Consider the following 27,717-nt stretch of genomic DNA (forward strand, 5'->3'; position numbering starts at 1 on the left):
TGCAACTATGGCTTCCCACTCCATCAGTTGTCCAGGAAGGAACAGAAATTCCACTGAGGCCATGATGAACAGCAAGCATTTTTTAGTTCACTAAGCAGTAGTAGGCTATGCTTGTTCAAAATGTCATGCCGTCTGCAAAAACAGAATGATTCCGAAGCTGAGCCACTCTACTCTTAACATGTTAAAGTCACACTATGCAATATTTCTACCCTAATATAACCTTTACAAAGCTAATTTGATGGTAAACAAACTTGTAATAGGGGAATCGTTCACCTAGAATAATCATACAGCATAGCCGTAGCGAGTTGATAACGAGAGAACCAGCCATGCAAAAATAGTTAACCCCAAGACATCTCACGAGAATCGTGAAACATTACCTTGTCAGTAGATATAGCTCTTTGTTAATCCGGTAACACTTTATTTTAATGTGTCGCTGTTACAGTGTACCTACCTAATTAGGTACAGTGGTACAACCTGTGTAAGCAGGTCTCAGGTCAGCTCTTTGCCTCTGATGAAAATTTAGGCAAATTGGCAAAGTTTTGTAAAATCACTCAGTATTACAATGTAACAACTATATGTAGGTACCCACAAATACATAATGCAAGTACAATGATAGTACCTGATAGTACATGTTGTTACACAGGTTGTACCACTGTACCTAATTAGGTAGGTACATTGTAACAGCGACACATTAAAATAAAGTGTTACCGAATATAAATATATTGCGACCCCTGGGGAAGCTAAAAATACCTGAAAATAGTATATCTTTAAAGTATGAAAATACCTCTGTAATATCTTTACCTATAATGCTTGAGTAAAGTCTACTTATTCAGTCTAGTAATATAAGAAGCGGTTAAGTAGATTTATTTGTAGATAGACTGGAGGATATGAAATTAGCTTGCTAGAACAAGTTGTTAAAATTATTCCACAGTCTTTGCCTTTTACACATAAATTGAAAAAAGCATGAAAATATAACAAAGAACTTGTCAGTGCTGTTTGCAAGATACTAAACTTTAAGTAGAATGACACAAATGATAATTTACACAAACTATACAACAGTTGTCTTTTCAGAGAAAAAGGATTAAGGTGGAGAACAATATAGTATGTATACTTATTCTATTTACATACATTTTTTTTAATAAAAACAATACAGAAAACAAGGCATTTTTCCCCTTTATAGATACGTTACAGTTATTATGATCTGGATACAAGGAATAGTAAACAAAAGACAGGAAACAGCAGCCACAGAAAAGAAAAATATAGAGGCCGACAAAGAAGAGAGAGAAGGACAGAAAGTGTGAGAGGAAGGGCATCATGCAGTAGTCTAATTTTTAGTCATCAAACTCTTCAGGCTTCTTTCCAGGGCTTCATCTAATTCCTCTTCCAATTCCTCTTTTTTAGACATGGCCAGTTTAGATTGGTAGTCGCGCACTATCTGGTCAATATAAGGGGCACTTTGTGTTCCATGGACCATTAGGGTCCACTCTCGCAAAATTCCTGTCTGAGGTACTTCACCCTGAAAGTGAATTTCCAGCACCCAGGTTCCACGAGGATCCTCTCCCCAGGAGTGAGTGGTCATGAAAGGCCACTTGTCAAAGCCCACCTTAGCATCATCATCACGAGGTCGGCGACTCAGAAGGATAGATTTGGTTCCCATAGGAGAAGTCATGTTCATATTGAGGTCCCCGCGACGGCTGGCATTTACAGTTACCACAGCCTGCACGTGCTCAAGGTATCGCACGTAGTTCTCCTTCCCTTGGCAGGCATCAGTGGTAATGGTTAGGATTAACTTGTCTTCAGACTGAATTTTACTGTAACAAAAAGAAACAATAGAAAGTCAACTTAAGAAAACCAAATAAAGTGAAAATAATTATTACATAATAATAATTCAATCAATAACAAATAATTAGTGCTAATCGCCCAAGTAATTTGCCTGACTTACAGAACGCAAATTATACTTATGGGCAGCCGTGGCCCACTGGTTAGCACTCTGGACTTGTAACCGGAGGGTTGCCGGTTCGAGCCCGACCAGTGGGCCGCGGCTGAAGTGCCCTTGAGCAAGGCACCTAATCCCTCACTGCTCCCCGAGCGCCGCCGTTGTAGCAGGTAGCTCACTGCGCCGGGATTAGTGTGAGCTTCACCTCACTGTGTGTTCACTGTGTGCTGTTTGTGTTTCACTAATTCACCAATTCACCGATTGGGTTAAATGCAGAGACCAAATTTCCCTCACAGGATCAAAAAAGTTTATACTTATACTAATAGATGTTAATTAATAGCATAATAAGAGCCTTGCTCAAGGGGACAACAGCAGCTGCTCATGAATAGAACCCATGACTTTCAGGTTGCTGCATGCTAACTGGCTCCGAGACAGAATTTCTTTCCTTTTTTCATTTTGTGGATTGAATAGTGACATGATATCTCTATATCTGAGTGGCCTAGTTTAAAACTACCAATTATTGACACGTCACATAGCGCAAAGTAGCAGAAATGAGTTGAGTCATTTTTAGCATTTTATTTAATATTTTAAGAAACATGATGGAGGGTGACTTTAAATAACAGTTTGTCACCGGTCTTCAGATGTTTTATGGAAATGGCGCACTGTAAACAAATTAATGTACTGAGAACTTCCTTGTCTGTGCAAAGACCCACAGGGTTGCGTTTAGTGTGGTGTGGTATTAAATCAGTTTTGCCCTGTTCATTAAATTAGCATTAGTTTGTGTAGATTGGTATTAACACATTGTATTGTGCATTGTGTTTCATACAAATTAGAGCCCAAGGATTTAATAGTCCACTAATTGTCCATGAACTTTTTGTACACAAAGTTTAGATCTTTGCTATTTTAAATGGTTGTCTAAATGCCAGAGCACTTTTTCATTCTAAAAAAACTAGTGCAGTGCCCGTTCAAAACATGCTATTCCTATAGAAAACCCATAGTCCAATTACATGCCTGCAGGTTTAAAAATAGGACGATAGGGAAAAACATCAGTCCAGCTAAGCATTCAAAAATGAATATTGAATATTATTATATTATAATAAACGTGCAGTAGGCAGAATTTAAGCATGGCTGCATTTGACATTTTTTTACAGATCAAAGTGACATTGGCATAACAGCTGTTTTGAGTTAAGGCTAATTGAATGTTAATCCTAATTGAATAACTTGATGATAGAGAAGACAAACACACTTTTTGTGGAATGATGCATGGTCATATGAAATTGACAACGGTGTGACTTTCCAAAAGCAATCTCTGGTATACTGTAAGTGATGCCACGCTCTGCCACTCTGTGTCTATAGCTTGGGTGGCCAGAGTAGAATGCTTGATGTGTGGCATTCTGAAACTGTCCTTAATTTCGGGACCTAGCAGTTGGAATTGTCACTTGTTTTGATTCAGGATTGTGCAGTCAAAATTGTCATTTGTATATTCTTGTAAGTCTACAGACATTCCAAAGTAGGCTATCCAAGGTGTCAGTTTCTGAACACATATTTTTTTACGTCATTTTGAATTGACAGTGCATACCCGTGTGGGTTGGCGTGTTGTTGCAAAATCCGCTGAATAATTTAATGTAAGCAAACCCCATCCAGAGGCAGTCTATATTGTTGAGGTCAGACATGAAAATCATCCAAACATCTTAGCCTGCTCTGCACAGTAGTCACTTTCTACCCATGTGCACTGTGTGAGAGTCTACAGCGGCTAGAGCAGTGAAAGTCAATGTGTGCTTCTTTTAACTAGCCTGGGTGTTCCCATGCTGCCTTGCGCGTGATTTGATTCACGCTGCTAAGGCAGCCTGGAAACTACCGCCCTAATTTTTGCCTCAGATAGGGAACCAATCACAGAACAGGGGGGAAAGCAAGACGATGATGAGCTATGCACAGACGCATTTGATAGACATCCGTGGCACCCAATAAACGGATCTGGGCATTTTTTTCAAATACGAGAAAATGAACGTTTGGTTCCCAGACCACGTCTCATTGAGAAGTGGTGGCGCTAGCCAGGCTATCTTTTAACAATATTTAACAATACAATAAACATTTTTTTTAACCAAACAGCGTCAAACTTGGCACTGCACTCACTCGTGCCCGTAGCAAGACGTTTGAAATCACTCACTGCGAAAAACAGAAACACACAAACACACTCACAGACAGACAGACGCTCCTGTCATTATACATAGAAGATAAATAACAACACAAACATATATTCCTAAAAAGGATAAAGTTCCTGTGCACAGCCTTCCAGGTGCTGGTGAGGTGCAGTCGTTCCTTTTAAACACTGTTTGTAATCTTATTGGCTGATGAAAGTACATCTGCTTGTTCTCTCAGCAGTTTTCCTCCTCTCTGTACAGTACCTCTATAGTATTCAGTATACTGTACACTCTGCATTTGTCCCTTCCTACTGTTGCCTACAGTATAGTTGTTGTGACTGTGTTACTGATGGTGCTTTATGTATTAGAATTGAAGTTTCTTTGTGAATAATTTTATGTATGAATTGTATGTAGAATTATTCTTTGTGAATAATGTTATGTATAAAGATTATTTTGTGAATAATCTTTATGACAAGTTAAAGGGTATACTGACTGGAGAGATTAGAGAAAAGAAAATTATATCATATATGTCCTTTCCAGAAAAAGCTTCAGTCAAAAAAAGAAAGTATTGCGTGGGTTTAAAAAAGCTTGCTGTGTTGCTGTGGGAGCACAAAAGCCTTGGTCTAACTGCCATTGTGGAGCTGTGTGATAGCACCAAAGGGGCTGGCCTGTGCAGTCATAAAGTGTCCATAATGGCATTATCCAGGAGAGGTTTCTGTGGCCTTTGCCATTACCACTGTCACATTGAGAGGGCACAGAGGGGGAAGAGAACCAGAGGACAAGAGCTTCTTACTATATATGTAAGAAATTGTGTTTAGAACAAACTTAATAAAATATTGATTCATAAGGATTACATTCTATTACTGTATATTCATTATTCACCCCATTCATTAATCATAAAATATTTCAGGCCCAGGATGACACCTTGCATTATTTCATTCAGATTACCCTTTTATAATGTGAGCATTTAATTTCATATCAATCTCGTCAGATGCAGTATAACACCACCAGTCCCACTGACGACAGCAAGTAAGGGATGATAGTCCACCAGCCATTCTTTAAAAGAAAAAAGATTTTGACTGGATTAACAGGGCCTGTTTTTCTAACAGGGCTTCTGTTGACTTGTTGTATGGTTTTCAGAAGTATTTGAATGGCATCCTTTTGAATACTCCCCATCATTATGAACGTATACCCACTGCATCAGTGATATTTTGGTTTTAATATCACTCTCCTCTTTTGAAGACAGATTAAAATATTTCTCCACCATTTCTCCAGCAGAATTTTCTGATGTCAAATTGAAACATGTTTGACTGATCTCTTATGAAATGGCACAAGAGTGATTAGTTTGAGTAGTGGCAACACTTATTTTCAAAAGTTTCCTTTCCTTAGACTGCCTTTCTTGAAGTATAAAATATGTTTTTATGGGCAGGGTTTGCCCAAGTTGTTTTGTGGCCTTTTTTGGAGCCTGGGTGGTCCACAGAGATCGCGTTTTTTTACAGTGTTCAGGACACAGGCAGCTAGCGGATGGTGAGGTAATGTTTGCTGTACAGTAAGTGACAAAAAATGTTTTAGCCTAAAAAACATATGACATCGCTTAGAGCACCTTTAATTAAGCTATTCGCTAGTTACCATGCGTTTAAAATACCATTGCTAAAATAGGGGCCATAATAAGGTTTTAAAATCACTGGTGTGTTTGCTTTAGAACAAAAGAGTTGAGGGTAACTCTTTGCCGGCAAATAACAGGGACAGTAAAATTTCATTAGTGTGAGAGGGACAGCAAACTCCTGATGGATGTCAGAGGCAAATTGTCAACTGTAACACCTCTCCTGCAGTGTATATCTGAAATTGGTCAAATAGCCTCTAACAACTTAGCATCATATAGCTACAGGGTCTTAGATAAAAAAGAGTGAATATTGTGGACTTACTGTGTCTCCTGGACCGAACCAGCCACACAGTGGAATCTTTCTGGAACTGTCTTCCACTCCTTAGCCATCTTTACCATGCCTCCGGCATCCAACACACCATAGCCGAACAAGTGGTTGAACTCAAGACCTACTCCATTACGTTGCCACTGGTGCACCTCATCATGAAGTTGGTTCCGCTTGGAGGTCAGAACTGCCAAGTGCTGCATGTCCCTCCAGGTCAGGTTCGGACTATTCACACACACACACACACACACCACACACAGAGAGATAGAGAGAGAGAGAGTATAATTTCTATCATTCAATCATTTGCTTCATATGAATTGGAGAATTGTACATTAATTTACATATCATTCTATTAGTGACCTGATGATCTTATGCCCAGTAATGAAGCCTGCAGGGTTCCTACACATTTTCCATTTCAAAATTCCATACTTTTTCCATACTCAAATTTTCAAACTTCTCGGTACATTTTTCTGACCATATTCTATGTCAATGGAGTGTTCTACTAGCATTGTGAAGAGCTGTATAATAATGTTTATTATTAACTTGGTAGCACTTGGATACTTTTCGTTGGGGGAAGTGCTGTGTTGGAAGGTGCACTCACATTTTTAGTTCTCTGTAGATACAAGCATAGCCTACATATGTTGGAGACTAGTGCACTGCTGGCAGAGGCCTCAGAAATCACCATAAACAATATTATTTGTTTGCAATAACAGTTTATCAGATAATGCAGTATGTAGAATTCTGGGGTATTCTTACTGTATTCTGATGTGTTCATATGTTACTTCTGTGTGTAGTATACAACGGGGAGAGGTCCATACTATTGTACATAACATAACTGTAACATAACTGTGCCTTAGGCCTGTGTACCAGCAGGAAGGTCAGACAGGCCGATGTTTGGGAACATCCGAGGAACATCAGACATAACATGGGCCATTCGGGCTGGTATCCATCTGGCCGGGTTTTGTACACTGGTTGGACCCTGCCACGTTGGCATGATTTTCGTTTGTATGTTTTAGTATAACAGGCTTTGTCTTAGGTTTTGACTCTGAGACGGATCGAGGAAGCAACCAAGGAGCATCTTCTGTCGGAAGGCTCAGCCGCCGCTTCTAATAACAACCACAACTGTTAGACTCTGCACAGTTTTACTGTTTGAGACTTAGCCTGTGTTCTGTTATTCATTATTGTACCATCTACAATAAATCATCATCTAATCGCCGATCCTGATTCCGCCGTCAATCTTTATTGACCATCTTCAATACAACCATTAGAACTAAAACACAACGCAACAACCAGAGAATCCTACATTTGGTGCCGTGACCCGGATCTCGCAAGAGGAAAAGAGAGACGAGAACATCCAACGGGTTCAAAGAGACGTCGGGTTTAAAGAGACTTCGGGGGCAGATTTTGGATTTTGAACATCTGTAAGAAGAGTCCATTTTGGCACCCTGATTGACATGACTGAATCCCAGCCATCCATGTCTTGGTATCTTTTACAAAATCAAAAAAGTCTACCAGTGTTTTAGCCGAAAATAGGAGAGCTACGCAAACATACCAGTGCTCAATGGTGTAGGGCACTTGCATAGAACAGAGGTTCTCGATTTGGTTTTGGTACCAGGGTCCCCTTGTGGGAGAATTTTTTTTCTGAGGACCCCCATTCAATTGCATCTTGATGATGTGGACTGACAGTTAAGCTACACAACAGTAGGAATGGTTCATTATGACCTGAGTGAAGTGATTAGTACTGTAGATGCAATAGTCTGGAAACACAAATATTTCTCCATACCCTTGTTTCTTTTTTCCATACTTATAATTACTAAAATCAAATTCCATACTTTTCCAGGTTTTCCATACTGCGTAGGAACCCTGAGCCTGGTCTGTGAAATGAGTCATCTCTGCATCAAGGTGTGTATTTACTCTGGTCACTAAGAGCCTTATATCAGTGCTCAGCTTTAGTGTACTTAGGCAGAGAGAATGGGCTCATAAGCTCACATGCACTATTTACCTTCAGCCAGGCCAGAGGCCTGCTGCTCTTTTCTCCTGCTGACAGCAACATCATTATTTAGAGGTAAGTAAACACTGCAGCTTCACAAGAGCAAGTCCACATCAATGTTTACTAACTGTGCAACACGACCATATGCCTTCAACTGACAACAGAGGTGTCCGTACAGAAAGGAGTGAATGGAGCAAAGAATGGGGTAATGATGGTGTCCACATGTTCAAACAAGGACACTTTTGTTTGAATACGCAGTTAATATCACATTACAAATGGCCATTTTAGAGTTAAATTCATTATATTAGAGGGGCACTGGTAAATATGATTTCGCTATCATTGGTAACAATACAATACCACTTCAATAATAATTGTGCATTTCATACATTTCTCTCTAATGTAGTTGTTAATTATAGGTCTATGTGTCTTAGCATATGTTTAATCAGTGGTGTGGTGGGCATACAAACCTCTGCAACCATTTGTTCCTTTGTAGCCTGAAAGTGTTTCTGTATATTTGTCAGATAAAGGGGGTTTTTGAGGGCTTCAATCAAAAAGCCATTGTTAAAACTGACTATAGGTAAGAAGAGGCCCTATCCTGCTTGTAATTGAAGTGTAGCTCATTACAGCTTATCTGCTTAGTTAGGTATGCCAGCCAACAGAGCTATCTTGCATAGTGATGCTATTCTGTCTTTTGACAATTTCCACCGTCCTTTTGTAGGGGAAAAAGGTGTACATACTTCGCCTCCAGAGCCAACGCAAACACGCCGGCTGCTTCTGGAGCAGCAGCAGAGGTTCCAGAATGACGCAGAGTGCAGTTTCCATACAGATCTGTGGTGGCCTGCACCAAAAGGATACACAGTAACAGTAAAAATCCGCTGGCTCACATCACATCTTATTGAATCCATCAACACCCTGACAATATACACAAATGAAGAAGGAATGTATGGTAATATAGTCAAGGCTAGAATGTCGAGGATAGAGGGAATACAACAGGGAAACGTACATAAATCTACAATAACTTGAATATGATTTGGGAATTGCTGGTCCTTGAAATACAAGCTTCTGTAGCAGACCCAGGCCTGCCAAGTGTCATATTAGTAATTATTACATATTTATTCACCTCAGTGCACACTATCTTATGATAACATTGTTTTAAACCAATACTGTATGATTTTCTTAAAGGTGCCCATACACAAGTTTCAGGTAAGCAAATAGAGAAACATCTGTTTGAATATTTATAGCTGACCAAAGAAATTATGTTGATCCTGTTTACATGTCAGTTTGATGGACATGCATGCATGATTGACTCTCTAGGTTGTCACATATCTTTAACGTCACTATGTTGCTCCGAGGGGCACTGAAGGACTAAAGGTGTGTGTATGCATCACACAAGGATGTTTTACATGCCAAAACAAAATTTAGTCACTTGAGTGTGATTGAAATAGTAAAATATAATCTGCTTTTGATGGCAGTGCATATATTACTGTACCTTACTGTATGTTTATGGGAGGAAAAGTTGTAAAATGCATATTAGCTTTTTGGGAAGATAACACGTTCATGTTATAACAGGATAACACAAACTGATATATCTGTCCTTAGCTGGATTCATAATGTACTAATGGCACAGCCTGAATTGCACAACATAAACGTCACATGAACAGCAGCAACCAGATAGAGAAACATCTCTTTAGTGCCTAGGGACAGAGCTGATCTTTCTTCAATCCTTTATTACACTATTTTTCTCTCCTTTCTCTCTCTTGCTTCTCCTTCATATCTTCCACTCTTTGTTGGTCAATTGTAAAGGCTTTTCTGCAAGTCCACCCAGGTCAAATTTAATGTCATTATATTGTTTTTTTCTATTTAAATATCCTTTGTTACTTATACAAATCTGTTATGTGTACTAAAATTAAAGGGAATTTTAAAAATGGAACATTTTACATAGAGGTACATCTAAATGACTCACACACAGAGAAATAAAAAACACACAAATTTGTAAATGCTCATTAAGCACATACCACACCAGCCTCAGGGTTCCTCTTACGTCCATTACTGAAGGTGGAGGCCAGTGTTGAGGAGCAGCTCTCATCATACAGAGCTGTTCGCCCATCATTAATGGCTGAGTTAATGGAGATGGTCCACATGCTGGAGGCATAGCCATCACAGTTACAGTCGTCATAGCTACCGCCATCTCCAGAGGCCCAGACATAGATACTGCCTTTCCCACCACGACCCTGTGGGACAATAAAACAAAAGAGCCCCTTTACTTAGTTTCTATTATAACGTTCCTGTAACTACAAGCTGATGCTGGTCTTTGTCCTCTGTCTGAGGAACTAAACAAATTACTTCAATAGTTTTTGTTGTTGTTTAGTGCGTGAAATTTCCATTTCCAACAATCTGGTGTTTTGAACTGGTTTATGCTGCCTGCACTTTTAGCAAAGAACAATAATAACCAGAACAAAGCTGCTCTGCTTGGACCCCTAATAATAATAATAATAATAATAATAATAATAATAATAATAATAATAATAATATTTTTTGTAAAAATCAAAACACAAATCAAGCAAGGATCAATCATTAGTCTGTCTAATTTTAGGTAACTGTTTAGGAAACATTTAGTAACAGGATAATGACGGCAGTGACTGCAGAATTTTCATAGAAGAGAACCCAGACAAACCTGTTAGCAATTGAAATTTGAGAAGGAGTCCGGTGTTAACCAGGCTATCCTCTCATGATCATTGTGAAGTTGGAATGAAATTAGACAATCTCCTGACATTCACCACATAGCTAGATCTTTATAAATAACCTGGTTGTATTTGGCAGTGAAAATGTTTTAAAATTGTGAACAGAGAATGAATGATTGAAATTATATTATTGCATCATTTGAACAGTTGCAAAGTTATGAAAAAAGATAAAATGTTTTTGTTGGATGAAAGGAACTTAAAGGTCTGTTCAAGTCCTATGACCAACCAAAGGATGTATACCCTATTAATTACCAAATAAACATTACATTACAACACATTAAAAAGGGAAAATACTTGTACTTTTGAATACTTGAGCATTTAAAAAGGAAGTTCTCAACTTAAGTAAAAATCTGATTTAGCAACTTTCACTTGTATTGGAGTAATACTTCACAAGGTGTATATCTGTACTTTCACTTAAGTAAAGGAATTGTGTACTTCGTCCCCCTCTGGCAGTATGGTTTTTTCATCAAAACTGTCCAGAACCCACAGCAATATTGACATCTCACATTGTAATCTCATTTGATGCATTCAGTTTAAAGGGATTACTCAACAATGCCATTGATCAACTTTAACTCTTACAACCCCTTCACTGATTACCTTTGCCTGGCTCTGCCCACAACTATAATTTAACAACCAATCACAGCTTGAGAGAGAGAGAGAGAGAGAGATTATTACTTATGTTTTTTACTGCTGTTAATTCTAGATCCTTTATTTCCACCCCACACTGATGCACCTCTCCTTTTTATGTATAAAGAAAGAGAGAGAGAGAAAAAGAAAGATGTCGCTATGCTGTGCTATTCACGCGATTATTCTCACAAAGTTATTTTTCCCTTTTGAAAACAAACCCCAGCAGTATATACAACCCTTTCTTTTCCATCCAACTGATATTAGTGACAAATTTAACAAGAATGCCAAGAATTAAACTCTTTTAAACATTTTGCATGCTGACATTTTGCATGTCAGGTGAATTTTTGCAGGTATCAGGTGAATGTGAGGTGAATTTTTATGTGAGGTGAATTTTTTATCAATTTATATAGCACTGTCTCTATGGCACACTAAATCCATTTCTAATCACCAGTCCTTGATAAACAGTCTACCTTATTAACGCCATCCGCCATAGCTTGCAGTGTGAGCTCCCGTGGGCCATCTACCGTCTTGCCATCATCAGTGGGTCCCCAGCTGGCACTATAGATGTCAATAACCTGAGGCATATGACTGATGGAGGACGCCTCAATGATATCCGTCATGAAGGGTTGGTCCAACATTCGAATACCTGTGTGTAGTAATTCAAGAAGATATTATTTCTTTGCATTTTACTGTCATAACATTTATGGATTTTTTCTTAAAGATCATTTCTGCTATTTAAATTACTATCAAGCTCAAAGCTCAAATGGCTTGGGTAATATAAGCTGATTCTGTCACATTGGTAAAAACATACCAGCCACTTTGGAGTTGTAAGCAACACCCACTCCACAGATGTTGTTGTTGGCTACAGCAGATACTTCACCTGCACATCTGGTGCCATGACTGCAAATATATGTAAAAAGGAAAGAGGAGAACGGATAAATATGAGGATGAAACTGAGACGGATAATGTATGTGCTGTTTTTTTCCGAAATTATAATTATAATAGGGCAATTCCATGGAAAATTACATTTTTTGTAACATCCATAACGCTAATAAAATGTGATGGTATGGTATGATGTGAATGATTACATGAAATTTAAGCATTTGCTATTTTTGGCTGAAGAATGTACATGAGAAAAAATGCACACAAAAATTATATTATCATTCACATCATACAAATGCCAAGGCATTTCACTGGCGTTATGGATGTGACAAAAAGTCAATTTTCCGTGGAATTGCCCAATAATAATAATAATAATAATAATAATAATAATAATAATAATAAGGCTGTCAAGAGATTACAAAAATAATCTACTTAATTACACATTCTGTGATTAATTAATCTACATTAATCACCAGCATCCAATTTTGCTATGAAAGTATTTTTAAAAATATTTCAATTCAAAATTTGGCAGATTAGTGAATCAATGAAAAGCCACACCAACATAAAAAACTTTAAAGGTGCTATAAGCGATGTTGGGTAACGTCACTTCTGTTGATGTTCAAACAAAACAGAGAGCTAGCCCGCTACTCCCTCCCCATCCCTCCTATGCAATGGAAACACTCCTAAACAAAAATGTATAGCTTAGAAACCACGTAACATCGCTTAGAGATGTTTTTAGCATGGTACAGTGTTCAAAGTCAGAGGTTTGGAAAGTAGCAGAAGGCAAAGGAAAGGTCATGTCTTTGACCAGAGGCTTGAAACATGAGGGCCGCCAATCTGTTCTCTCTCACACATTCCTGCATGTTCTAGCAGCATCTGACATTACGCAGGGAATCCTCTCCAACAAGGACAGGACCAAGTCTTGGCAGAATCAATCACTAAGGGAGCACATGTATTTGGGGGCCTAGCAGCAAAGCTGCAAAGGCTTCCTAAGTGTTTCTCCCTTTTTTCTTCTACTACTTCTTTCTTCTGCCATAGGAGTCTTTGACAACCCATAGAACTGTCTGATAAAAAGTTGTGAAATTTTAGCACACTGATTTGGGACAGATCTTCTTTTCACCAAGTTTCATGTCTGCACCTCAAGCTGTATGCTCGATTTTCAATGTGTTGAAATGAGGTAGCCTATGTTTTCACAGGTCACACATATTGTCCATTCTTCACAAAATTTGGCACAGATAACCTAAAGACCAAGCCTCACAAGTTACCTATTGTCAGTTTCATCAGGTGAGGCCGCCAAATAGGAAGTGAGATTATATCTCTGCTAATCTTTGGTCGGATGCCATGATACTTGTTGAGTGCTTGCCACCTTGCCATTGACATAAAAACATGTTTTCATGACAACAATGTTTAGCTAGGCTGTTAGGTCCCAACAGCTTGCAGCTATATATTTTCTTAAATAGTTTTGTAAGTAAAAATGTTTTCTGACTAAAAGTCTCCTCAACACACAGAGAGAGAGATAGAGAGAGAGTCCTTTTCCTCTAAAAAACTAAATGTAGTGCCATTTTTGGCTCTCTAAATGCCAAGAGCGAAAACATAATATTGTGCACCCCCTGTTAAAAAATATGTTTGGGAATTGCCATTGGCTATAGGTCCATTTGCTCTATACAGCAGTGTGCCTGACAAAGTGGGGAGAAACTAGTGGGTCAAATCCCCTGTCCCAATGTGTAGCCATTACCTGTTAAACCAGTCATCTGTGTAACGGGGGTATGGGTATGGGTCATTACTACTGAAATCATAGCTGGCCTCAGCATTCTGAAAGAAAAAAAGTTTGGGTAAAATACTATATAGACACTGAGACAGAAAGGCTAGTATAACCAATAGAGCATTTTCAAAGCATTCAGAAATAATATACATATATCTTAAGGGGCTTTCATACCTATTTTGTTTTGGATCACAGGCTCTAGGTGGGCGGTCTTGGCCCATTTGTTTGGTTCCAAATCACAATGTGATTGCTGTGTTGAAATATACCAAACAAATTTATTTATTTATTTATTTGTTTTTTTTTTTGGGGGGGGGGCACTCCACGTTCCAATTCAACTGCTCTAAACGAGCCAGGTGTGAAAGCACCCTTAGAATACATATTATGAGACAAAATATTCCACATTCTATTATTGGGCTTTGTTTATTTTATGAGTTCAAAAAGTATTATTATTATTATTATTATTATTATTACTACTACTATTGACCAGGACTCCCTGGTAGAAGAGACATTGTATCTTAAATGGGACTTTACTGGCTAAATAAATAAATATTCATTCTTATTATTATATTATTAGAGGAATAATAATGTGCTGTGAGGAGTGCAAATTAATAGCCACCATTACTTCAACATCTCTTGACTTCATGCAAGATGCCATATCTCTTGAGTTGCCGTAGCAGTACATTCTCACAGTTGAAAGGCAGACTTATTTCTCCCGTTATTTATTTTTATTCAAATGGGCAAAGGAGTAGCAGGAATCTGATGTGCATATTAATAATCCAAGAGATACCCATGAATTTGAACTACAATAGCAAATGGAAAGAATCTGAGTCAGCAAAACCCATCTAAGATCAAGGTTTTCTCTGATTTCCTTTATCTTAAATGAAGTGAATCTCGAGAGGTTCCTGATGTGGTGGTAACTGCTTGTTTTGCTTTATTCTCTCATGACTAATTTGCACATTAGAATCTATAGCAAATAAAACATGAAAATACTGGAGGTTAATCAGACTTGCCCTACACTGATGGGGAAGATAGAGTTTGGTATAAACAGACATTGATGAGTTGTTCTTTTCAAATAATTAACACCATGGGTGGATTTTTTTGGAACGGTGGAAACCAAACCATGTCATAAAATATCAGAGACATGACATCATTCTGTCATTTCAACAAATTGCAATGACATTGATCAATTAGATAAGAAAAATACATCCAGGGCCTCTGTTCTGCATACACAATTCTGTGGATTTCAGTTGACAATAAATGCATTGACATCTAAATGAATTAATGATCTATAATCCTAATAGAAGACAGATATTATTACAAGATTATAATACCTGAGGGGGGTTCAAAAATGTTATGTGCTGTGTAAGGCTTCTTATTTTTTGCATTAAACGTTCTGTTGTCAATATAGTACTAAGCAATGAGAGAATATTCTTTTGTCTGATTCCACAGTGAATGGGGGGTTAAAGTATGAATATAAGGGGGTAAAGGGAGGTTGGGGTGCGAGTAAAATAAACAAATTCATCACACTATATTTTGCTGCTGTGATTAAAACTTGCGCTTGCAATGATACATGTACGCATTAAAGCAGAGTATCTACAGCAGGGAAATATATTTAAATACATATACTATTGTTTATTAAAGCATATTTTAAACTTTAAACCCAGATTCTTCCTCTGAATAACAGATATCTAAAACCATCTAAATCTAGTTATATATAAATAAATCTGAATTTACCGATGCAAAAATGTTAGAGACAATGCCTCCTGAATTCATTCTAAATTGTATTTGGCACACACTTTTTAATTGGGGCAAACTAGACCTTAGAGAGAGTATTTGCCACCATCATTGAGGGATGAAATGTGAGTTTAGGCCAATATTCTTCAATCTATTGATAAGTAATGGTGTGTGCATTGAAGTTATGAAGAAACAGGAACTTTACATGACCTTGACCTTAGAGTCTTGAGTGCCTGATCTGATTTGGGGGGCAGACGTGGCCTACTGGTTAGCACTTCGGACTTGTAACCAGAGGGTTGCCGGTTCGAACCCCGACCAGTAGGAACATCTGAAGTGCCCTTGAGCAAGGCACCTAACCCCTCACTGCTCCCCAAGCGCCGCTGTTGTTGCAGGCAGCTCACTGCGTCGGGATTAGTGTGTGCTTCACCTCACTGTGTGTTCACTGTGTGCTGAGTGTGTTTCACTAATTCACGGATTGGGATAAATGCAGAGACCAAATTCCCTCACGGGATCAAAAGAGTATATATATACTTATACTATACTATACTTATACTACAGTATATCTCCTCATGTAGCCTTTACAGAGATTAATTATGTCATGATGGATGAAAAACCTTCAAGCAACCTGGACGATATCTTGCTTGCACTTAATTACATGTAGGACCTCATGTGATCCTGACCTTTGACCCGATGACCTTGAGTAGACAACCAGTCCATCTAGCCTAAGTAGATATTAACTGTGGCAGGTTTAATGAATACCACTAAAAGCCACTTGGAATATACTGTACAAACACCGTATTATGGGATGTAATCAGTCCATGTAGCTGTGTTGTGATTAACTGGGAGATATCATATAGACATTGTGCCGCAAAGGCTGGAAGCACACAGGGATGCACGCACGGATGCAGAGCCAGATGAGCGGAAAACAGTATGCCTGCCAGCTGCTGACCTGCTATCTCATGGGGTCTGTGAGAACAAGGTAGTTGTCAATATATTGCTGGTTTATTTACCAGACAGATGAGGTTGAGGTTAAGTTAAGCAGACACTTTTGCCCAAAACGACTTACATAAGAGGTGGGTCTTTAAATGCAAGTACTAAAATTGACTAAATTGTGAGGGTTATTCCCCTGGCTTTCGAGCCCTCTGTACAGGCCTGGGCTATGTGTCTACCTTTTTGACATAGGCCAGAGCAACAGCGAACAATGTCTAAGTAGCAATTATGAAATCAATACATTCTTCACATGGTTTCAGAGTGGCATACATAGGCTCCACGCAGTACCCAAGACAACCCCTCCGCCCCCCTTGACAGTGGAATTATTGGGATGTCCAGCTTTTTTCCTCTTTGTCCTCCTTTTTTGGTGTCGAAGCAAGTCTTCCTGGTGGTCACCCTATCCCCCACCAAGGTAGAATTAATATTATTCTCTTTACACTGTGCTATGTTAGCCACAGAACAGTCCTGGCATTTTTAAATGGTGTAGAATTACTGCCCTGTACTATCTCTCTGTTTGATGACAATTACTATATATATTTCCTGATCACTAAACTTTTGTTTCCTTTTCTGTCCCTCACTAATTCCATAATTCTATTCAATAGCTCTTTAATTCAATTGAGAGCACGGATAAATTATTCCTTTCAATTGAATGCATTGATTATGTCATCTGTCTCAGGTTTAGTATATTTAACGAAAAATGAAAAGGCACAGTGTTCGCCATGAGCATACAGGCCAAGTCACTGTTTGCACTTAATTAATCAATAAGTCACTGACTGCTGTTAAAAGAGTGTGTGGGTTTGATGATAAACATAACAGCAATGAGGTTGTGGGAGGGAAGATTGGGTTTCCAGAGAAAGTGTGTGCAGCGCAGCAAGACACAGCAGAGCAGTGAAGCGTGTGCAGTACTTCCACAATTCAGATGATGGGTGGTTATTTTTTTTCCTTCCAAGGCAGAACAAAATGATTTTCATACTATTGCACAGCTATTATTGCTGTCTGTTTGATTAGTTATTTGATGGCTGTATGCTGTGCCATGTTTATGTATTTCCTGACCTTTAACGAAACAGAATGAAATGTTATCAACCATATCCTACTCTGAGGTATCCAATCGTTTTGTTTAGCTGTTTCTGACTCTCCATGAATTATACTGAAAGCATAATATCACAGTTGAATTACTGTATGACACATTTACTCCCAGAGGCACCAGTAGGCCAAACATCCTTGATTACTCCGCTTCAACCCTCTCTGAGTACGCCTTTTAATTGTGTTGAATATTGAAGCTGAATATTGGGTGAACTGGAATGGGTCAATCCCTGGCATATTCAACATCTATCTGAGAGGATGCACATGACCAACTGCTATCCTTCCTGAGTTATGTGTTCAATGTTTAATGTTCTTATTTTTGTCCTTCCTGTTATTCTAAACCTCAATTAAGGCATCACACCCACAACTGAAAACCGTAAAAAACCTAGTAACCTAGGAACCAAGATGGCAGCGCACACAGTTGCAGCGGCTCAGTAGCTTCCTATTCTTTTTTTAATTATATTTTTCATAGACTTATGAATGATGCACTGACAGGAAACCACTTTAAAATTCTGTTGTACCTTTGACAATGACAATAAAGACATATTCCATTCTAAAAGGGACAAACCTATATCTGTTTTTGAGCAACAGATCAGCATTCATTTTGATAGCAAATTTGAATAACTTGTTAAAATTCTACACTTTAATGAGACCACAGATACAGTGCACCTGGAAAGTTTTCACACCCTTTCAAGTTTTCCACATTTTGTTATGTTGCACTGTATATGTGCACTGTATATTCTTCACAGATATAGGTATATGTCATATGTAAACTGCAAAGACACTGTTGTCAGAATCCCCCTAAGGAAATAAAATTATAAATAAAATGTATATAAAAATATTTGCGGTTATTATTAAAGAGGGCTCTGAATTAGTCATCAAATCAAATTCTTTACTTTTAGCTTTTAAGTTTCAATGACCTGGGGCCAACCACTTCATCTGGATTAAATTACAAAATGTACCCACATTTTTTCTCATCCAACTATAGAGAGATAAAAGTATCAAACAACTTGTTCAAAGTAACTGGCATAAATGACATCCACTCTTCTTCTCTGGGGGACTCAGACTCTCCATTACAATGTTTCAGATGCACAATGCAGCAGATACAAACCAAATCAAATTATAAAACGAATAAAACCTTATGACTTACATAATTTGCCGCAAGATCTGGGTGTAGATAGTCAATTCCTAAAAATAGGTGGATAAATTTCCATGTAAGCATGTGAAGTATTGTTTTGTATTACATTGCACTTATACTGTATGACAAACTGATGAACCAAATAAAAAGTAGAGTATAAGAAATGTTTACTACATACTAATGTTTACAGAAATGTTTACTACATACCTGGTAAGATTTCATAAAATAAAAGCACAGTAATGATAAATGTAATGATTATTCATAGATAATCATTCTATCAGAATTGTTGGCAAGCAATGGCAAGACACAGCAAATCTAACTTTTGTATCAGTTTGTGGTGGCACAGTAATGGAATTGGATTTTACAATCATATACTGTACGGTTCGGATCGGAATTACTCATTTTAGAATTGTTAATCTTTCTAAAATATGATAAGCAAAAGATAATTAGGACTCAAGTGAGTCATTTTATACATCATAAAGTACATACCATCATCCATAATGGCAATTGTCACCCCTTTCCCAGTGAATCCTAGCTCCCAGGCTTCAGCCACATTCAGATCGAGCCCAGGCGTGCCATCTGCCTGGCCTGTGTTTATCTGATCAGACAGAGTATCAAGATTTTGACTTTCAAGGAAATCAGCCAGAGAAATGACAAAATGTGCAGGAGACTTATGCAAATGAGATGAAAGATTTCTGAACAGATTTTTGAATCAGCAATGATTTCCCCTATTATTTTTATGTTTATTATTTATTATATTATTTATTATAATTTACAGTCTGCAAAATACATGTTTCTGAGTGTATAGCCAGACATGGATTCTGCAAGTCTCATGATGGCTTCACATTAAAGCTCTTAGATAGAATTTCATACTGGATACTTTCATAACATGTTACACAGCATTTTAAACAGAACTGTACAACTACAACAAGGTGACAATTCATTAAATTAAGATGCACTATGTGTTGGCAAATAAAGCAACATCATCTTAAATTTAACATAAAGCAATTCAGGATCCTTATACAAGTTTATACAGAGTGATGTGATTACTTACAAGATACCACTGCTTTGTGAAAAGAGGGTCACTCATGTTGATGTCAACAGAGTTAATGTCCCTGTACCCTCGTTTCTGACGACCAAATCCCATCTGTTGAAGCACATTTTTCACCTGATGGTAAACACAAGTTGACAATTGTAGGAAATTACACATCCACATAAACCATAAATCAAATATCTTTCTCAAATGTTATATACACACAAGCTCAAGGAGTAAATTTTCTCACACATTAACTGAGGCATTTATCATTATTCTGGAAAAATTTATTTGGATGTGCAATATCAGATGATAAAATTAAGAAACTAGTTCTAAGAGGCTGTAGGTTCCAATGTTTTTTGAACAGGGCATTGTTAGGCATAAATAGAAAATATAAATAAATATATCCACAAGAGGCAATCATTGGGGTCCAAGTAGTTGGTGGTTTTAAGTAGTTGAGATACATGGTGGGTTTTGTGGTGACTATATTGTAAAAGAGCAAGGGTTGGTTGTTGGGCCCTAACAATGGCTAGCACAGTCCAAATTGCATTATGTATGGGCTGATAGGGCCACACCAGGAAAACAGCCGTCAGGTGTTTTCAAAGACAGCTTAATGGCAAAAGATAATTAGCAAAAATAGTACAAAATTACAGAGATCTTACTAGCAAACTCAAAGCTTTGTGAACTGGTAATATGATATCAAAGAGACATACATGATAGTTAGGGGTGTAAAGATACGTATTGGTATCCGTTTTTAACGTGTAAGATACGGCTTCATCGATATGTTAAGCCCCATATCGGAATAAAACTGAAATGAACCGGTCGTTATATCGATTTACTTGTTACGAATCGGTTCACAACCTTTTCTGCTCGCTCAGACTCTAATTTACGTTGCAAGCAGCGCGTTCATCCCACTTCCTGTTTTGAAACTACATGAATGAAGTTCGTTTTGGGCTACACTCATTGCCCAAAGTTGTCAAAGGACTTCATTACCCATACATCTACTGCAACTTAAGCACGTGACAACTCGCACTCAGTCGTTTCTTTGACAGTTTTTACTCTTTTGTTTTTCAAAATCCAGTGCGAAGTTAAACACTTACTATAGCATTCCTAAACGGCAACGATAGTCTGTAGAGTAGCCTTACGTTTGATGAAGGGATTTCCTTAATGTTAAAGAATAATTTGGCCCTTGCTGCTAAAATGATGCACAAATTATTATTATTTTGTTCATATTCACTCAGACTTGGAACAAAATAGGCCCAGTTCATTGATAGGCCTATGTAGGCTAGGCCTATTTTGTTCTTGTAGGCCATCTGAGAAAAGGCCAAGATTGTCTTAAGCACTGTTTTATTTTATTTCGGTATTGTCTTACCTCAACAATAGGCTACAGCTCCTTGAAAACAATCAGATATAACTCTATAAAATCTATAAAGTCTATAAAAATGTATTTTTATGTTGTATTTGGCTGCTGTGTTTGACTGAAATGTAGACTATTATTTTTTCATTTCAATACAGTATACAAACCTCAGTTTAGATAATCATATTCACACATTTTTTTTCCTAATTGACATGACCATGATAATTGATAACATAAAATGAATGTGCACCTTAAGCAAATGATAAAAAATCTTTCAGAATGCTTTCCATTCTTCAACTGCATCGAACTGCATTGAATCGCATCGCATCGAATTGTACTGAATCGTTTTTTATGAACATGTATCTTTTCTTGTATCGAATCGTGCCCAATATCTAGATGTGAATCGTATCGTCAAGATTCACACCCCTAATGATAGTGGTAGTTCATATTATCTTCATACAAGAACTTTTGGTTGCACTAGTAACCAGAGTTGGGTGTAACGCGTTACTGTAATCACATTACATTTGTCAGTAACAAGTAGTGTAACGTGTTACTGTTCTAAATTCAGTAATCACACTACATTTACTAACAGTGTTTGTGAGCAAATATTACTTTATTCTCTTATTTGAGATTTGACACTGTGCTGTGCTTTACCCTGTGATGAGAAGGGTGCATGGAATCAGGCCGCCTCCTACAGCACTGCCTCTTCTTGACTTTAGATGATACTTCTGATTTCCTATTCAGGCCGTTTATAAGAGCTAAAAATAAAAGACTAAATATTCACCTGTATTAAAAAAATCTGACGTTCAAAATGTTACGGTAGCAAATGCACTAAATGCCATTGACCCTAGGAGCACCACTGGAGTGGACAAGTTAGACCCCTTTCTTTTAAGTTATCTGCTCCTCTCGTAATAGAGCAACTAACTCATATGTTTAACCTTGCTATCTCTTCTGGCACGTGTCTTCGTGTTGTGTTTTGCTTGCTTCAGAGCAAAACACAACACGATCTCAGCTGCTACCTTGGTCACAAATTACATAATATCTGCCATAGACAGTAGGAAACATTGTGCTGCCCTCTTTGTAGATTTATCAAAAGCATTTGAAATAGTCGTCAATACTTTGCTCGTACAAAATCTAAAAGACATAGGTTTTGATTCTAATACTAGTAGCTGGTTTCAAAACTATCTCTCAGATAGATTTCAATGTGTTAAATCAGGGAATATAAAGTCTGACTTCCTGCAAATGAAAGGCTCTGTATTATGTCCGGTTCTTTTTACCATTTATATTAATGAAATAGCTTCCTCTCTGAAAAACTGTCATGTCTATCTAATATACTGTATTGCTAACTCAAACTTGCCATGGAAAATTTGCAACAATCCTTTAATGCTCTACAGGAAGCCCTGACTGATCTTAAATTGGTTTTAAATGCAGATCAATTTAAATTTAGGTTGTTCTCTAGAGCCAGAAGCACTGACCCAAATGACTTGCGTCTTTGTACTGTTAATGGTCATACTATTGAACAAGTCTCTGAATGTAAGTATCTGAGGATCTGGCTTGATGAAAAACTGTTCAGTTTTCTTTCCATATTAACTATCTCACCAAAAAAGAAACAAATCAAGCCTCCCCATGTCTTGTAGAAAAAGGATTGTTGAAGCCGTTTTTACGCCTATGCTGGATTATGGGGATGTAATCTATAGTAACGCTACCCCATCCTCCCTTAAAGCTCTAGACACAGTTTATCTGCTATCAGATTTTCTAACTGGTGCCAATTTTAATACACATCACTGTATCCTATATGACCGAATTGGTTGGGCATCCTTAGCAGAAAGACGCCCAGACACTGGTTACTGTTCATTTGCAAATCCTTTATTGGAGAACTTCCACCTACATCTCTTCTCTGTTAAACTGCCATTCAGGTCCTCATCTTACTCGCTGTGTACTGTGGTCCTCATCTTACTCACAAGTAACATTCCCTGTTTGACTTTTAGACCTATTGATGCATTTCACATTCAGCTTGGAATGAAGAGAATTTCTTATGGTTTCATGATAAGGTTGTTAATATATGAAATTGCCCAAGGGATATCACTGGGCACCCTGCCTAATCTTAAAGAGCTACCCTAAGTCTACAAGATAAAGCAGAAGAAAAAAAAAAAAACTGACAACACCAGGTTCGACCCCACAGTTCCTGGATTATTTTTTTTTTCATGATTTTGGCACATAGGGCTTTAACAGGCACCATACCTGTCAACATTTAGCTTTTCAAAAACGGGAGATTTTTTTTGGGGGGGTGGGGTTAGTGTTTATACCGGATCAGTGTTTGCATATTTAATACATTTCATACACGTGTTTCAACACTGCATTTCGGTCGTTGCTTTTACCTTACCATTACCTTATGCATGCCAGTTATGTATCCACCAGCTGTCTGCCTGCAGCCTACTTCCAAAACTGCAAAGCTGCTTGCTGTCTGATTTGGTTCCGAGGGCACAAGTTCAGTGTATCAACAACACTCAATAAGAGTTTATGTGATGTCTTAATCAATTAAATTCCCAACAATTTCACAACAGCTAGTTCTGGAGTAGGCCATTCAACTAGCCCGCTTGCTTACGATGAGACTAAGGCTGCGCAGTCGGCACCCACTTCCTTATTTGGGTTTTGGGTTGCCAGGTTTTAGCCTATGACAAAACGGTTGAAATTGAAACTAAGTGATCGTGTATGTGTCGGGTGTATTTCATACACAATCTGTTAACCTGGGAGATATCAGACTAATAGAAAAAATGAATGGATCAATGATTTTAAAATGAAGTTTGATGGCCATGCAAATTACGGGAGTTTTCCGGGAGAAATAACAAAACGGGAGGATGCTGGGAGATGACCTTGAAATACAGGAGAACCCGGGAAAAACGGGAGTGTTGACAGGTATGCCAGGCACCCTCCTAAATCTTAAAGAGCAACCCCCTAGTCAACAAGATTAAAATAATAATAAATAAATAAATAATAATAATAATAATAATAATAATAATAATAATTGACAGACAAAATCAGGTCTGACCATGGCTACCGGCAGTGATGCCAGTAATGCGTAACACGTTACTCTATTCTGACCACTTTTTTTGGTAACGAGTAATCTAACGCACTACTATTTCCAAACCAGTAATCAGATTAAAGTTATTTATCCAAGTCACTGTGCGTTACTATTTTTGTCATTTGTCAAGATACCGAGACCGAGACTTCAAATCGCGTGTGCATCTGAGTGTAGCGCGAACATGACGGATAGGGAGAGAGAGAGGGGTGGTGTGTGTGTGTCTGAAGCGCATCCAAGACAGAGAGCATCCTGGCCTGTTTCGCTAAATCAACCAATCAGTTTTCAGTGTAGGTGGGCTTTTATCTCTTTTCTCCCGAACTAAATTAATCAGTTCAGTGTATCTAGGAACAGGAGCGTCATGGCAGTCAGTGTCCCCCAAAAATGAACATTTAAGTTCCATTTCACATCAGACTACACAAAAGTGTACCCTTGTCTCATAAGAGTGAAAAATTATGACTTGCACACTGCAACGTTTGTAACAGTGACTTTAGTATTGACCATGGCGGGTTAAATGATTGCAAAATCAACTCACTTGTTGAGGTGAGTTTAACAAGTGTCATTTCATTTGCATATTATTTAGGCCTATACTAGATGGCTAGTTGCCAAGGCTACATGAAAAGCCCAAACTACCTAAATCTATATATTTTATTATCACAATTTCTATCTAAAGCTTTCCTTATTTGGTGTGCTGACTAGAGACTATTGAACATATTCATCTGTATTTCAGTATCTAAGTAGGCTTAAGGGATACCTCCATGAAATTACTTTTTTCAGATTGGGATGTCTGCTATACTGTACATTGTTGACATTACTGTTAAAATACACTTTCAATAAAGTGAGTAGCCTATTTGGCAAAACCGGTTGTCATTTTTATGTTGAGGCAGCGGGGGGTGTTTAGGGAGCCCGGGAGGTGACATGAAAAAAAAAACGAAGGTAAAAAAAAACTGAGAAAAGGTATGTACTTGGGACAAAGACTGACTAGGTTTGCGAGATCTTGAGTTTGTTTTGCGAGATCTCGAGTTTGTTTTGCGAGATCTCGAGTTTCTTTTGTGAGATCTTGACTTTCTTTTGCGAGATATTGAGTTTGTTTTGCGAGATCTCGAGTTTCTTTTGCGAGATCTTGACTTTCTTTTGCGAGATCTCCAGTTTCTTTTGCGAGATATTGACTTTCTTTTGCGAGATCTTGACTTTCTTTTTTTGCGAGTCTCGCAAATCCATCAATGCATACGAGAACCACTAGAAATGTTCCGGAGAGCTTTAGCCACTAGAATTATGTTGCAATTGCTTATTTTGGCATCTCCGTTGGTCTGAGTTGTGTTCCACACTGACTGACAAGCCAACCTAGTCAATGTGCGATTTGTGAAAAAAGCCGAGGGGGGGATGCGTCATCGCTCCTACACATCACTCCATCCTAAACCTCGATTTCAATAGTCAATTTGATTTTAGAGGCTATAAAAATATGAAGTTTCATTTCCCTTTCTTTAACTTGTTTAGCTGTATTCTCCAGTGCAGTGAACAAGCCGCTGCATTCTGCAGTAAGTCAAGACCAGAAGTTAACGTTACCACACATGCGCACAGTGATATTCTTTTGATTTTAGACAGGGCCGGTCCTACGTTATTCTGGTCCGGGGAGCAACATGCCCACGACCACAACAGCCATTTTGGCCTAGGTATACAGTATAAGTATAAGTATATATACTCTTTTGATCCCGTGAGGGAAATTTGGTCTCTGCATTTAACCCAATCCGTGAATTTGTGAAACACACTCAGCACACAGTGAACACACAGTGAGGTGAAGCACACACTAATCCCGGCGCAGTGAGCTGCCTGCAACAACAGCGGCGCTCGGGGAGCAGTGAGGGGTTAGGTGCCTTGCTCAAGGGCACTTCAGCCATGCCTACTGGTTGGGGTTCGAACCGGCAACCCTCCGGTTACAAGCCCGAAGCACTAACCAGTAGGCCACGGCTGCCCCAACGCATGCAGCACAGCAGCACAGGCGAGCACAGGTTACCAGGAGAAACATCAACCAATTCAGATCAATTAGCTAAAATAATATAGATCAACCATACAATTGCAAGCGACCATGCCACAGCGGGCTACTGTATTAATGTCATCATTGTCCTACCGTATCCTCGAACTCGTCTGTTGCTTGAACGTGAAGCCAAGAACCATAGGCCTACATTCTTTGTGTTCTCTCCCTCCTTTTTTGTATTTTCTATCCTCTGTTTATGTTCTTTTTTCTGGCTACCAAATTTGTTTACAGACATTTTCCCACTAGTTTTGCCTACCTAGCATACGTGTAGCCACGGCCGGGCCTGTCTACTTGTCAGTCTTGCCCGTCCAATTAGAGGGCTTTCCTTCGTTTACGTTCACCATATAAAAAATGTGCGCAAGTCAACACTGCTGAGAGTTCAAGAATCAGTCAATAATCGCGTAGGCTACAGCCGGTAGTGACAATAGTGCAAAAGTAACACCAATGTAGAAGCTTCAAAAATACAATATTGCAAGTAGACTAGCATATCTCAGCAACATGTTGAAGTTCGTTGAGTTTGAACGAGGATGTAAGCAAGCATACAGAGCAGGATAGTGAGCAGGTGGTGGAGTAGTTGAGGCTATGTGATAAGAACTCAGTGGTGGAGTAGGTAGGCTATGTGTGACATGCCATGCTGACGATGATGATTATGATGACTAATTAATTGCTATATTGTAATGACATGGTAACAGGGATGGATTACTGCACGGGCCTACCGGGCCCAGGCCCAGGGGCCCAAGGGGTCAGGGGGCCCTGAAGCCCAAGCCTTTGCATGGAATCATTGCCTCGATATCAACAAATCAGGATCTATGAATCTGATTGAATTTAGTATTGGCCATCCCCAAAATGCACAAGAATACAGGAAATCACATCAAACAAATTAAAAATGTTCTGGGGGAGGACCCCCAAACCCCCCCTCCCACATATACGACAATAAGTGGGGGGGCCCTTAATACATCAGGGCCCAGGGGCCCGAAAGTGCATAATCCGCCCATGTATGGTAATGATAACATAGTAAGGCCGTGCTGTGATTATAATAACACATAGCGCAACTTCTATGTTCTAAATGAATGATTTGCAAACCCGGACAGCAAAAGAGTGTCAAATCGATGTTAATTGTTGGTCAGATATTGATCAGCTTCCGTCAGACGCCCAAAATTCAACATCAATGGCATGAGTGGTGGTTGGTCTCTCAAAGTAGAGTGTTGAAAAGGTTCTATCTTGGAAGGGTTATCATGGTAAAGATGGGCTAAAAGACTGT

At 38.5% G+C, this 27,717-nt stretch overlaps 1 protein-coding gene across 1 annotated transcript in view; it reads right to left on the reverse strand.

Annotated features, from left to right (window-relative positions):
• Positions 1 to 863: 863 nt before the first annotated feature.
• pcsk2 (proprotein convertase subtilisin/kexin type 2) overlaps positions 864 to 27,717 on the reverse strand; it is a 33,248-nt gene continuing 6,394 nt past the window's right edge. The window contains exons 3-12 of the mRNA XM_076286497.1: positions 20,007 to 20,120; positions 19,442 to 19,550; positions 18,965 to 19,002; positions 13,981 to 14,057; positions 12,175 to 12,263; positions 11,834 to 12,009; positions 10,011 to 10,226; positions 8,733 to 8,833; positions 6,003 to 6,230; positions 864 to 1,811 (exon numbers count right to left, since the gene is read on the reverse strand). Coding sequence (XP_076142612.1) covers positions 1,325 to 1,811; positions 6,003 to 6,230; positions 8,733 to 8,833; positions 10,011 to 10,226; positions 11,834 to 12,009; positions 12,175 to 12,263; positions 13,981 to 14,057; positions 18,965 to 19,002; positions 19,442 to 19,550; positions 20,007 to 20,120 — 1,635 coding nt within the window. The 3' untranslated portion in view covers positions 864 to 1,324. The remainder of the gene's footprint in view (positions 1,812 to 6,002; positions 6,231 to 8,732; positions 8,834 to 10,010; positions 10,227 to 11,833; positions 12,010 to 12,174; positions 12,264 to 13,980; positions 14,058 to 18,964; positions 19,003 to 19,441; positions 19,551 to 20,006; positions 20,121 to 27,717) is intronic.

Source organism: Alosa pseudoharengus, unplaced genomic scaffold (assembly GCF_046254945.1).
Source record: "Alosa pseudoharengus isolate Yale_2024_CS ecotype anadromous, Long Island Sound unplaced genomic scaffold, YU_APseudo_1.1 YU_APseudo_1.1_scf_15, whole genome shotgun sequence".
In the NCBI taxonomy this organism is placed as follows: Eukaryota; Metazoa; Chordata; class Actinopteri; order Clupeiformes; family Clupeidae; genus Alosa; species Alosa pseudoharengus.